At 40.9% G+C, this 14,861-nt stretch overlaps 1 protein-coding gene across 3 annotated transcripts in view; it reads right to left on the bottom strand.

Annotated features, from left to right (window-relative positions):
- Positions 1 to 14,861, bottom strand: part of enox2 (ecto-NOX disulfide-thiol exchanger 2) — a 338,606-nt gene that overhangs the window by 40,115 nt on the left and 283,630 nt on the right. For all 3 annotated transcript variants that reach the window (XM_015949661.3, XM_054739246.2, XM_015949670.3), the window contains 2 exons: positions 6,697 to 6,903; positions 3,481 to 3,714 (listed from right to left, as the gene is read on the bottom strand). In XM_015949661.3, the coding sequence (XP_015805147.1) occupies positions 3,481 to 3,714; positions 6,697 to 6,903 (441 nt within the window). The remainder of the gene's footprint in view (positions 1 to 3,480; positions 3,715 to 6,696; positions 6,904 to 14,861) is intronic.

The raw sequence follows: 14,861 nt of genomic DNA, 5'->3' as shown, positions 1-14,861 counted from the left end.
GTGCGCACGGGGTTCAGGGGCCACAAAGAGAGGGCTCGCGGGCCTTGTCCGGCCCGCGGGCCGCCATTTGCGGGGATGGTATGGGGCACTGGGTGGCTGACCCTGCCCCTCCCTGGATGACCACTTACCAGACCAAAGACTGCTACAATAATGGCCTATGCAATTTTATTACTTCCTTCTTATCTCATTTGATATTTATAGCCTAGTCATTCTTGCTCTATGATGATGATGGAACGGCTAAATAGGGGAATAAGAACAGTAGTAATTGTTAATGTGATTATTCAGCTTTAATTATTATTGTTATGATTATATTGTTATCATGGAAAATCTACGTTTTGGAGCTTTTTACTTTGTGATATTGTTATTTCCTCATAACAAAATTCCAAATCCATTTTTGGCTGCATTCATGCATTTTCCTGCTCCAGCTGCAAATTTAGAGTAAAGCGTCAATGGAAACTAGTCTCGTCACCAGGTCCTGGTCTTCTCCTGGAAGCTAGTCTCTGGTCTGAAACCTGCCCCCCCATGGCCAGCACATTATATGTGGATTAGGCAACAAATATCATGGGACAAACTTGGCAGTCCAGTGGTTAGAGCTCTGGGCTGGCATGGCAAGTCTGAGCAGTAACCTTTTTTTCTTCTTTTTTAGCTGCTCTTGCCAGTATTGTTTTCAACCCTTTATTGGTAAGCTGTTTAAATTATAAGGACTAATCTGATTTGTTTTTACTTCCTTTGTTTATTTAGCCAGTGTGAGTTTATGTGAGGTGAGCAGAGTAAGTAAACTAAAATGCTGCTTGGAAATGACCAAATTCAAACAAATATTTTGCAGAAAATGACATTTCAATAGTGCCAACGGTGATTTTTTTTTTATCATTTACTGTGAATACCTTTGCTCTCAAAGGTTTAAAATAGCATGATATGGGACCTTTAAATCATTGTTTTCTCTCTCCCACTTTTGTTCATTTACTTCACTTAATCTGTTATTCCTATATTATCCTATTTTCCTATATATAGACGCTGAATACTCACCAGCACAGCACAGCACAAGAGCCACGTTTAAAAACAGTGTTAGACCTTCCCAGTAGTGAAAGTACTGTCCCCCACCCTCTCTCTCATCTGCTTTCTCTCTGTTTCCACCTTTGATGATGATTTATTGTATTTGTGCACCCATTTCACTATGTATAAAACAATTCGGGGGAAAAAAGGATTGACCAAATTGGGTTATTCTTTGGCTGATATCTATGTCGTTAGATGATGGCTGCTATGTGCTACCCCTTTTCATGGCTGATTTCTAGATGTTTTCTGCTTTATTTACGGTCTAAAATGTCACTCATAACAGTAGATGAACATTTTTAAACCTAATCTGAATTTAACCAACAGTTAATCTTCATTTTGTGCACTGCTCAGTTTCATTTAACCAAAAGTAAACAAACAAATCAAACTGACCCAGTATTAAAAATAGAGCAGATTAATAAGAAGAAGCCAGCAGACACTAATGTTAAAGCATCTAAGGCAGCAAGCCAGTTTTCCCCTTTCAGGTATCAAGTTTGATTTTTAAAGAAATCTGTAAAAGTGATAGCCTTAACCTGTACTTTGATATAATGTTGGCAATATGTAGATATATTTTTGGTAAGCCTGCCCTTCATCCCGTAGAGCCCCACGCAATTTGATTTGAACGCCGTTCAGCATTAGCCAATGGCATCAAGCATCTGCTTATGAACAGATGCCAGTTACAGAGCATGCACAAGCGTTTGCAGATATACCTCCTAACACTGACGCAGTGTTGGCAAAAAAAGTAAGTCTTTAAAATATATATATTTATATACATACGAATAGGCATCACAAGAAGATAATCATAATTGTAAAACCAAGGGTTTTAGCTCTGTTGCCTGGCTAGAGGTGCAATTTCATGAACGAGAGGCACTGCTTCCAGACGTAATTACGGAAGTAGGGAGAGGAGTTAAAGGTGCGATATATTTTTTTGCCTCTAGACGGAGCCTTCTTGCAAAATAACTCAGGTTTTCAGCCTGAAGCAGATGTCTTCAGGAATATGAGTACACATTTATATAAAACTTGGCACCAGCATTGGGAGGCCTGCAGACGTGGCCGACTTTAACCCACATTAGGCTGATGCATCGGCCCAATGCAACATGGTTTTGACCGTTTGCGCAATCAGTGTCATTCAAACAGATTCTGAAAGCTGAGAATCTGCACTTTCCAGTGTTATGCTGTACATGACATTTACACGTAATAATATTAGTAAAGATTTTTATGTTTTAGCTGTATTTGTTCAGGTTTTTTCAGCTGTGTTCAGCAGAGGATTTGTCATATATTAGATCTGTACAAAACAAATCACTTCCTGGATAGGAATAAGGCCTATTAGCTATATCAACCAATGCCAGTATATTTAAAAAAAAAGGTAAATATTGGCCCGATATATCGACTGATCGATCCCTGCATAAACTGTTCTTGAACAAAGAGTCTAACTTTCTTTTATTCACTGACTAGACGGTTAGATAAGCTCATTTATTTTATTCAGTGAAAAATGAGAAGAAAGGGAGAAAAGTGAGGAATTGACTCATATAATGAAAGATTGCCTAAACAGAAAGGAAAAGTCTGAATTAAAAAATGACATCTGTCACAGTAAATTTAACAAAAATAAAATTATGGGCAATGATGACAGCTGGAGGGCCACAACCCCCCTCCATAAAACCTGTTTATACTGTAGGTGGTCTGTCATCAGTGTGTAAATTAGTTTGGAGACGAGCAACACAACTGGCAGTGAAAACAGCGAGATCCGATCCCCTCTGGGTAAACATCTGAGAAAAAACAACGCCAAATCTGCAGCAAATAGCTGAGGTGATCACAACAGCAGCCCAAAGGCATCAGAAACAATTTCTTGGCTAAATCATCTCAGTGTTTGGGTTGGTTTTACCGAGGCCTGGGAGGGGGGAGCTGAAAAAGACGCACGCAGATGGTGGAGAGGCAGAAAGTCACAGCCATGTTGTTATCAGGAAACTGTGACTGAGACCTGGAAGTGCCACTGCTCATTAGTGGAACAAGTTTATTCAGCCAGAAACACGACAGAAAGCTGCAAAGAGGGAGGAGAGCTAAGGAGAGGAAATGGAAAAAGGGAAGAGCAGAGAGGAGGGAAGGCGAGATGAGTGAGTGCTGAGGATCTAGTGTGTTTAACAGCCTCTGTGGGCAGTATGTCTGTTAGTAACCATGTCTTCAGCAGAGTTACAGGCTGGTGTACAGGAGTGTTCCTGTGATGTCTGGGCGCCACTTGTTTCCCCACAACAATCACGCCCATTTAAAAGGCACTTCCTTTATTCCACACCTCACTGGTTTATGGCGCACATGAATAAAGAGAATTGTCTGTGTGATGAAGGAAAATTCTCTCCTTTTATCTTTCTAAGCCCTGTTTTCTTTCTGTTTGTTATCCAACATTTGACCGCACTGGTTGCCACCCTCCAGGTCTACCTTTGATCTTGTCTCCCAGCTGGCTGCACTCGTGCTCAGAATAATGCACGATTGGAGGAGGCGATGGTGGCCGGAGGCGATCCTCCTCCATCTTGCGCCGGTGCCGCTCCTCTCTGGCCAACATTCTCTGGCGACACTCCCACTCGTACAGGTCGTCTCGGGCCTGGGCAAAGTCCACATGGAGCCGACCCGTGTCCTTCTTGTCTGTGCTGGAACCCAAACGGATCCGATAACCTGGGGAAAGAACGCAAATCATGCTTTTACCTTTGAAAACAAAGAAATAGGTGGAAGAGGAAATTAAGCAAGAGACTTAAGTGGGAAACTCATTTAATCAATACAATTGCAGTGGTATCTGTTAGGAATGAATGCCATGTAAGCCGAACTCTGGGCAAAAAAAGCCCAGAAATGTTGAACCGGCAGGGACAAGTCTGCCCCCATCAGAAGAGAGCTTCAGGATCTGGAGTCTTATTCCCTGATATCTGGACATCTCTCCTCAGATTGGCTAACAGCAATGTGACTCTACCACTAACTCTGTTTGCTCTGCGATGTTTTATCTCCACAAATAACACAAGCCTGGAGGTGCTTCCACTGTGCGGTGGAGTAGCTAATGCTAATGGTTAGCTTCTGCTAGCCGAGACGTTCTCTGCTGATTTTGGACACTAAACCAACGACAGCCTTCCCCGTGGTGAGCCAGTATGGGTGCATCCAAGCGACTGCTCAACATAGATCTGTCAGGCTTTTCAAATCCTAGAGTTTCACCGTCTATTTTCTATCAGAAGCTGATGCAGGAGATGGGTGTAGGAGACTATTTTCATGTTCAGTCTGCAAGGAAAACTCAGAGTGACAGATTATAATCAGAAATAATCATTAAAAAACGAGTTTTCACTGTTCCACACCTTTAACATAACAGTTGGAGTTTTCTAAAAACACAAAATTGAGGATCTCTGTTGTAACTTAATCTTCTCTTTTGCCAATTTTTTAATTCATAAGCACAAAATGTTAAAATCATCCTGTTTCTAATTTATTCCTAACTGTATTAAATGCATATTTAAAATAACTGAAATGTGTTATAACTTGCAGACCTGTACTGAATTTCCAACAAATGTGAATTCACTTTTACCTTAAAAATATCTGTGCCCGCAGTGCAAGATGTATTATTATTCTCTCTTTATCTTTATTTTTCCTCTTTCATTGATAGTATTGCCCGGTTGGTTCTTTTTACCTTGTTTCTATTCAACAGGCTCCTCTTACACTCACCCTTGAAGTTGCCAAGTTGCTTGTTTGTTTATGCATTCTTAAATAAAGAAAAACAAGAAAACTCAAGATTAACAGTGAAAGTAGCTAGATTCATTGTGACTCATTTACTTCAAGTTCTGAAACATTCATGTTCACTAAATTTACCTGAAAAGAGTTTAAATAATTCTGCTGCAGCCAGAGAACAGCGGTGATATTGTGGTGTAGTTGTGTTGTCATTGAGTTACACATCATATTTACATCCGTTTCTCTGTAGTTTATACTAGAAACACATGTAACCTCCACTGCCTAGTCTGCCCATTTATAACCGGCTCTGTTGCCTTCCTTTTGGAGGGTCCTTGAGCAGCCCTACTGTAACTTTGTTTTCATGCAGCTCAGAAGTCTTGCATCATTTGTCAATACATGAGAGAGAGACTTAGAGAGGCCAATTACTTCTGCAGTGTTTGAGAAAGATCACAACATTCTGCATTAACCCCTCTTCTCCTCGCCGCTTCCCTCTTATCTCCGCTCCATCCTCCTTGCTCCATTTTCACTAATGGCTGGTTGTGGACTGAAGTGAAATCTTGCCCCATTATGCAATTAGTTGGCTGAAATGATCAGGGTGTGTGTGTGTGTGTGTGTGTCCAGTGTGTGTGCTTGATATGGATCAAGAGAAGGAGGGGTGGGCAGTGGAGGATGCCAACACAAACAGAAAAAGAAATGAACGCAAAGTCAGGAGTTTCTACTTCAGTCTGCTCCCGCTGCTTCAGGCCCTTAATCTACCACCTCTTCAATATTTCATATGAGGAGATGTTGGTGTGCTGGAGCTGCCCGAGTGTGTGTCAGTGCTGTTTGCACAGCCACTCTGTGTGTGTGTGTGTGTGTGTGTGGGTGGAGTATTATTTATGGGGAAACTACACAGCTCTGTCATCACTCTAATATATGGACCTCTGCTCCCACATCTCACTGTAAGAATAGAGGCAGTCCAAATCAAATGATCTCTCATTCAAACCGACTCTCTCACATGGATTTGCACACGTATGAATGCACAGTAATGCCAGGGATGCTTCTGAAATGGCTACGTACCCAAGTGGGTTTGTTGGAGTGGGAATGAGCATCCGTTTGCACAGAAAGAGATGGAGGATGCCTGCAGTTTATAAGCTGAAAATGAAGATTAGGCAAGAGAGCACAAGCTGCATCCCGATGTTTTTCTAACCCACTGTTTGTTTATTTTTTTCATTAGTTTCAGCTTCTATTGAGTTGAAAATGAGCTCTGAATTTAATCACTATTACCACCTTTTAGTGTCCTGAATTACAAACAGTTGAGTTTAATAGATGGAGGATTTGAAGACACATTGTCTTCTCTCTTATTTCCATTTCAAAATGTTCTTAGGCATGAAAACACTCTGCATAATTTAAGATTTGTTTCTGTATAGTGACCATCAGGTTTAAGCATTTCAACTTTGTTCTTGAGAAAACATCTCCTCTGTACACGCCTGGCATAGAAAGCATGGCTCTTAATAATGCAACACCTATGAGAAACCTGGTCGACAACTCAGATAAAAGCACAAAAACTCAGAAAAAGATTAAAAATACAACTTTTTGATGTTCTGATTAACCATTTATTTGACTATAACAACTGATCTAATCTAAGCATATTAAAATAAATGAAAACAGCTCAACAATATGGAACTGTTGGAAATCTTTTGACCCTACAGGTGACCCTTTATAGCTTCAAATGAATAAAAATGCTAAGAGGAAAATGTCTCTGGCGATTAAAGTACTGATCTCTTAACACTTTCATTTTTATAAACTGGTAGATTTTCAGTCAAGCTGAAGCCTTGAAACACCCAACAGTGAGGGACAAGAAAACTATGTATGAGTCGACTTTTCAACCATCCAAGTGGAATGACTCCCAAACACTGATTTTGTCAGCACTTAATGAATGAGATCCAAAATGATGTACTAGTTGTGAAATCTCACCAGACAGGAAGAGAGCTTTGTCCACTGTGGGCTCCTCAGCAAACCTGATGTGGCAGAAGTTTTTCTTGCTTTTGCGAATAGCTGTGATATCACCACACTGTCCAAAGACCTCCATGATCAGCTGCTCGGTGGCGTTTTCCGGCAGACCACCAACAAACACCGTCTTACACCCTGGGGGGCGCTCTCTCGTGGCTGGAGGGGGAAGGTCTGTTCAGAGGTGGTAGACAGAAAAAAAATCAAGTTACTGAATGGGTGAAACTTCTTTTATTAGAGGTGTGTATTGACCAGAATCTGTCGATATGATACATTTATCACGATACAGGACAGATGATATGATGTTTACTGTGATACTAAAGGTCAGATGAGATTTGCAATTTTTAGGACTCAGATCAGACACTTCCAAGACAAATCCAGTGTCATTGCGAGTTTTTGTTCTGTCAGAATAAAGATGGCAAAAAACCACTGCCACCTAGCAGTCCGAGTTTTAATTGCAAAAAAAGATACAGCTAATGTTTGCATGTAAATGGAAAGAAGGATATGGAGATTATTGCTCCAGAGGAATGAAGACAAAGACCCGGGTTAGAAATCTTGAGTCATAACTGATTCAGACCTCAGCTTCACTGGAAAACACAGACTTTTAGAAATTTCTGCAGATTTATTAAAAATGACAAACTGAAATATGACATGGTCCTAAGTATTCAGACCCTTTGATGTGGCACTCATATATTTAACTCAGGTGCTTTCTATTCTGATCATCCTTGAGATGGTCCTACACCTTTACTGGAGTCCAGCTGTGTTTGATTATACTGATTGGACTTGATTAGAAAAGCCACACACCTGTCTATATAAGACCTTGCAGCTCACAATTCATGCCAGAGCAAATGAGAATCATGAGGTCAAAGGAACTGCCTAAAGAGCTCAGAGACAGAATTGTGGTGAGGCACAGATCTGGCCATGGTTACAAAAATATCTCTGCTGCACTTAAGGTTCTTCAGAGCACAGTAGCCTGCATAATCCTTACATGGAAGACGTTTGGGTTGACTCTTCCTAGAACAGGTTATTTGGCCAAACTGAGCTACCAGGGAAGAAGAGCCTTGGTGAAAGAGGCAAAGAAAAACCCAAAGATCACTGTGGCTGAGCTCCAGAGATGCAGTCAGGAGAAGGGAGAAAGTTGTAGAAAGACAACCATCACTGCAGTCCTTCACCAGTCAGGGCTTTATGGCAGAGTGGCCCGTTGGAAGCCTTTCCTCACTGCAAGACACACGAAAGCCCGCATGGAGTTTCTCAATTGCATTTATACACTAGCATCAGCTCCATTCTGCCTGGACCGGGATGGGAGTCGTCTCATTTAGGTAGTCTTGGATTTTCCCACGTGCAACCGGATGTCTCTTCAGCCCTCTTCCCGAGGCGGTCTGCTTGGAGTCGAACAGAGCCGACACAACCAATGCCGGTTGATTGGCTGGCTCAAAATCACACATACCATTAAGCTTGGGGCACACTGGAGACAGATGTGTACGCGCCGCAAAAGCACCACGCCGCAAAAGCACCACGCCTCAAAAGCACCACGCCTCAAAATCACCACGCCGCAAAAGCACCACGCCTCAAAAGCACCACGCCTCAAAATCACCACGCCTCAAAATCACCACGCCTCAAAAGCACCATGCCTCAAAATCACCGCGCCTCAAAAGCACCACGCCGCAAAAGCACCACGCCACAAAAGCACCACGCCTCAAAAGCACCACGCCTCAAAAGCACCACGCCTCAAAAGCACCGCGCCTCAAAATCACCACGCCTCAAAAGCACCATGCCTCAAAATCACCGCGCCTCAAAAGCACCATGCCTCAAAATCACCGCACCTCAAAAGCACCACGCCTCAAAATCACCACGCCTCAAAAGCACCATGCCTCAAAATCACCGCGCCTCAAAATCACCGCGCCTCAAAAGCACCACACCTCAAAAGCACCGTGCCTCAAAAGCACCATGCCTCAAAATCAACGCGCCTCAAAATCAATGCGCCTCAAAAGCACAGAGGTTTTGAGAAGTCAAATGGTCACACAGAATGCGGCACGCCACTGAGCTCTTCTTGGAAAGTCGCACGATAGTCACAACATCACGCTGGACTTGAAAACAGGAAGCGGAAAGTGACTCTTTTTGTTTTTACGTGATCAGACTTGCCGTCAATCCATTACAAATGGGTAAGTGCACTATTTATTAGAATATTTTAAGATCAATAGTACTTTAAAGTTATCAATACTGTGGTTGGGTTTGTGCCGTAAAGCCGTTCCGCATCATAATGTCTGTTGTAAAGTTCTCCACAATGCTATAAACAGCTGCTGCACTTATCTGAAGTGCCTCGCCTTGGCGCTTCTGGGATGTGGCGCTGCACTCCCAGTGTAACCAGTCACACTAACTATTATGGCGTCTATTTAAAATGACTGTGCAGGCACGGCACAGCGCGTTTGTCTCCGGTGTGCCCTGTGCTGTCATTTTAAATTGACGATATTATAGTTAGTGAGAGTGGCTACGGGGAGAGCAGCTCCGTGTCCCAGAAGTGCCGCGCTGAAGGTAGGAGCCGCAGCTGTTTACAGCATTGTGGAGTACTTTACAACAGACATTACGACCCTAAGTACACAGCTAAAATAACAAAGGAGTGGCTTCGTGGCAACTCTGTGATAAACAGAGCCCTGGCTTAAACCCAACTGAGTGGGAATGACAAAGGATCCCCAAATCCAGGTGTAAGACACTTGTTGCATCTTTACCAAGAAGACTCATGGCTGTATTAGCTCAAAAGGGTGCTTCTACTAAATACTGAGCAAAGGGTCTGAATGCTTAGGACCATGTGATATTTCAGTTTGTCTTTATTAATAAATCTGCAGAAATTTCTATAATTCTGTGTTTTCTGTCAATATGGGCTGTTGTGTGTACAGTAATGAGGAAAAAAAAAGAATTAAATTGATTTTAGCAAATGGCTGCAATATAACAAAAGTGAAAACTTGATGGGGTCTGAATACTTTCCGTACCCACTGTAAGCCCAGCAAGGCTCTGAGATCCATATAAAACAGTCAGCTGGTAGAACCGAGGATCAGAACCAAACAGGCTTAAGCTACTTTTGGCTGCACACAGGTCAGGAGGAACCAGCTTCCTTATGATCCAAATGTGCCCCAATTTACCTTTAAATCAAAATGAAAACTTTCATGTATTCATCAGCCTTTGAATGACTGTTGAACTGCCTTTGTGTATGACATATGCTATACAGATAAAGCTGTCTGCCTTAATTCTCAATAAAAACTTTGATACAATGCTTTTAAACATCAATTTAGTCACATAAGACAAATATTGTAATATTTTTTACATCCACAACATAAATCCAAATATGTTATGTGAGTTTATAGCTATATGGCTGCTAGGAGGCTCACACTAGGAGAGAGGACTCAACAAGTGGTTATGATGACAGAAAGTCATGTAGGCTCATTTTTCCACCTCCAGACAAGCTATGGGCACACATTAAACTACAATACATGCTTTTAAACGCCAAGGAAAGCTGAAACTGTCAGATTTAAACCCCACAAAAAAGAATCATCACATCACTGTGCTGCCTCATAGGTAAAAACATAAAACAGAGGGGGGAATAAAGCCAAAGAATGCGATTTTGTGTATTATGTGAAATTTATGAAGAGATAATAAAACTGAAATAAACAAACTCAGACAAAAATCCACCTTTTTGTGAGCTGAATTTATTCTGCGTATAAGTCTGCTCTCTGACAGGCTGAAAACGGTATTGTAACAAATATTTTTATCACATATTTTAGATTTGGTTGAAATTTCCCCCTTGTTTTACTAAAGATGACACACTTTATTTGCAAAATACCCCAAGAAAATCCAGAGTATTAATCTAAAGGTTAAAACTATTAAGAAAATAGTTCAGTCTAGATTTGTGTGTCTCGTACAAAGCACCACATTTATCAGTGAAACAACATAAAGGGTATGACAGAACGGCATTCTGTAAGGAGTGAGGAAGACAAAAGAGACACATGTGGATATAAATAACATTAGAGTTAAGAATGGGACTACTAAAGGGCCTCATTAAAACATTTGAAGTACAAGAAGACAAGTCTCTGCCGGCTTTCAGAAACGGGAAACAATCTGCAGCTCCTACAAATTCAATTAAGATCCGTTTAAAACAGCACTTGTGACCTAAAAACGCTAAAGCTCAAAGCATGGATAACTTGGAGCGATATGTTCAGATCACTTTTTGTTAAATAAATGCTAAAATCAAACCATTCCAGGCATGAAAATGAAATCTTTTTGGCTACAATGTGATTGCAAATCCTCTCATGTGGAAGCTTCCATGCACTGCAGAAATCACTTATTCAACACAGATGAGTGTTGACTGATCTAATCTCCAATAGATCAGGCTCCTCATCCATGATGAATGTGATTAGTGGGGTCTATGAGGAGTGAACCGAATAATTACTGGAACGCTGAGGATGCTGTATTTCTAGATATGTGCTGGAAAAGGCCCCGTGTGCACCGTCGCCACTGCCGTTCCAGGAGATACGAGAGCTCTGAGGAGAGCTGGGCTGATCTTGGCTCGACGCCTCACGAGCAGCACAAGAGCTGAGGGGACTGGTTCCGATTTATTTCAGATTATTTGTTTAAATGTGATCAAAATGATTTAACAACAGAGCATGGCTTATTTCTGCCAACAGCAAATCCAGAAATGTTCCCACCTTTTGTTCAAGAGGAAGGCAAAGATGAAGCAGGTGGAATATCTTTATAGGAAAAACCACTAATCCAGCTCCTCACGCTCAGCACCCAGGATTGGAAAAGGGTTTAGATAAAGAGTGAACAAAAAGTTCAAAACATCTCACAGAAATTATCCATCATTTACCACAATGTTTTACTTTATTTAAAGTATTTTTAAATGTTTTTCACAGGTTTGATTATCTTTTTAAACATTTCAGGGCTGCTTATCCAACTACTTTAACCTCAAATAAAGAGACCGACTGATTGCTTCTTGTTCAGTACAGCCTCCATCTGTAGCTAAAGATCCAAGTACCAGCAGGGAGAATCAAAACAACCTGAAGGAGTTTCTCAGCAGGGTGGTGGATTCGATTCTGCAAAACAAAGTAAAAAGCTCGACTAGGAAAGATGTAAGGAATAAGCTGGCGTGGCGGGTGCCTGGCTCCTTACTGAACTAATTCAGAGGTTTATACATTTGGGTGGACGGACCGGAGCTCAATTCTGAAATAAAGAAAATAACTTTAACAGTCACACGATGAATAGGTAGCATTAATATGAGTCACACAGAGTTTCTTTAATTGTCACATAACAATAAATCTTTGTTTTACGTTTTTTATTTTTACTACAAAGATTTATCAGCTCATGATCCCTCATATCAGAACTGTTTGTACTTTCATGCAACACTCAGTTTTGGAAAAAAATCCTCCTTAAATCCGATCTAACACCTTCCATTATTTTCAACCTAGTCTCCATCGCTCACACTTTGCCACAAAAGCGACCAAAACACTTCCATCTCCCTGCCTCTCTCCTCAAAATGTGACTGTTGAAGCAAAATGTTGACCGAGGTTTCATTGCTTGACCCCAAGAGTTGGGGGATTAAACGAGTTTGGAGTTGAGACGGACAGGAGACAAATAAATAAATAAAAAAGGTGGTTAAGAAAAAGCTTGCGAAAGCAAGAAAAAGCTTTGCTGGCAGACGCAACAAAGAGTTCTAAATGAAGTGACCTTTTGGGTTTACGAGTGGCTGATAGAGCAGTGAGGACGCTGTGCAGCAGCATCCTAATGTGCCAAAATGCTAATTGCATATCATTTTTTTTCTGCCATCTAAAAAAAACGTATGGATATTTTGTCTGATAATTAAATGGTAACTTATTAAAATCTGAGTGGGATCATTTTGCAATCCCCTTAGCTACTTGCTGTGCAGAATCCCACTCTTATAACAAAATACTCTTCATGCAAATGCACAAGAAACATGCTCTGGATGAACTATTCATGGTTTCCAGATTACAATAAATAGATTATATCTACCTAACTATGGAAACATTTGTGGAGGTTCCAAGTGATTGCATTTGCATGCAAAAATAATAAGCAGGTAAAACCTGAGGGAACGAGACAGAAGGAAAATGAGGATGCTTTTTCCTCTGCCTCTAATGAGGAAAATATAACACAGAAAGGGAGAGAACAACACAAACTGCCAGGTTCCCTAAAAAGATTTTTCATTCACTTACATTTCAGCTTCAAATAGATTTATTTTAAAAAAATAATGAATTTCACTTTAAAACTCACATTTACTCATTTTTTCCCAATAACTCTGCAGTGGTCTCTAGTGAAAATGAATGTTGTGAGTCAATCTCTGTGGAAAAAATCCTGGCGCCCCTGTTTCAGGAAGTAGACGTTAGCTGGAGGAGAGGGGGTAGAAAACGGCAGGGTTTGGAGTCTTACTCCTCAGTATTAATGATTTTAGGACCTCTCGCCACTGACTGGCTTTGCAGCATTGATGTTTTATCTCCACAATTAACACAAACCTGGAGGAGTTCTTCCATGTTGTGGAGTTGCTAATGCTAATGATTAGCTTCTATTAGCCAGTATGTGCACTGCTCTCACCTAGATGCAATACCATCAACAGCCTTCCCCGTTGTGAGTCAAGATGGGTGAGTGAATGCTCATCTTCACTGTGACCAGAGGTCAACCTAGACATTTTAGTGTTCTGTCATTTAGACCGGGTAAAAGAAAACAATCATGATCGATTTTCTTTTTGTCAATTACATTTTTTTTAAATAATATTAAATAAGCATTTAATATCATGTAATTTCCATTCGTTTTTAATATTTAACATATAACACATAAACAATGCAATTAAAAGATTTCTCTTAGGAACATTTCACTTGCTGTGACCTGAACACGCCGTCTCACGCTTCCTTCCTCTCTGCATAAACATGCACCTGCTTGTGTGTGATCAAATGTCCCGAGGTGGCTTGCTGAAGAGACCATTGTCATGAGGATCTGGAATTTTGCCTTGGACAGATTTTTGGCCGTTTTAATGTTCTGGATGAATGTATGCTCTGCTGCCACACTGGAGACTGAATGACACGCACTACTTGAGCTAAGGTTTTAAAATCAGACCAAGTGAGACCTTTCTAGAATACATTTCAGACGAGTTAGATGGGCAAGCTGGAAAGAAACAGGACTTAAATGTATTGGGAGAACTTAGCGTTATACTAGAGATCACCTACATTTATTTTAAGAATTCACTAAAACTGCTTCACCAGCAGCACTTAACATAAGATGATCTTGGTTTACAAGATTGATGAAAGGTGATGTTCATTTATTCAAAAAAAGGTTTAGGAGATGCTGGGTGTGACTGAAAAACAAACATGTCTGACTCTGGGTTCAGTCCTGCTGTGTGTGTGTAGTCACTGCTGCACTGATGAAAGCTGATCACCATCCATCACCATGACTGGATAAACATCTTTTCATGGCGCAGGAGGGTGCTGCAGCAGGCAGGCGTCAAACATCAAGGAGCCACTATTCCAAAAATAAACTACCTATTCACAAACGTGTTGAGTTCATTCAATCTGTGTTGGTCAGAAAATCTGAGTTTTTAAAAAAGCTATCCATTATACAGCTGACGGGTAAAGATAACTCGAGGGTGCCTTTTGTCCAGGTTAGATTCTCACCGTCTGGTTATTTTAGAAACCAAAACAGCACAAGTGTGTTTAAAGATCCCTCTTTACTAAAAATAAAGATGAATAGGACGTGCTTCTGTTTCCTGTAGTTACTAATGATATCCTTATTTTAAAACAAACAGTTTTCATCTTTCTGAAGATGATAAAACCTTCTCCTGGAGTCTATCAAAAGAAATCTGAGTGAGAGAGAGTGAAACGTTGTTTGATGTCCTATTTTACCATCAGCGTGATTTCACAGGTCTAAAGTCGAGTGCAGGAACTTAACAAAAGGTACCCAGTGAGTAGGCAGAAGTGGTGGCAGATGAGGTTAATATGTGCTCATATTTGGAAAGTGGACAGTTTGAAAGAAAAGGGGAAAATCAAATAAAAACGAGTCTTTTTGAGGATATACAATGGTGTGAAAAACTATTTGCCCACTTCCTGTTTTCTTATTCTTTTGCGTGTTTGTCACACAAA

The sequence above is a fragment of the Nothobranchius furzeri genome, chromosome 1, assembly GCF_043380555.1.
Source record: "Nothobranchius furzeri strain GRZ-AD chromosome 1, NfurGRZ-RIMD1, whole genome shotgun sequence".
Classification (NCBI taxonomy): domain Eukaryota; kingdom Metazoa; phylum Chordata; class Actinopteri; order Cyprinodontiformes; family Nothobranchiidae; genus Nothobranchius; species Nothobranchius furzeri.
The sequence above is the reverse complement of the archived record's forward strand: the minus strand, read 5'-3'. Positions and strand labels throughout refer to the sequence as shown.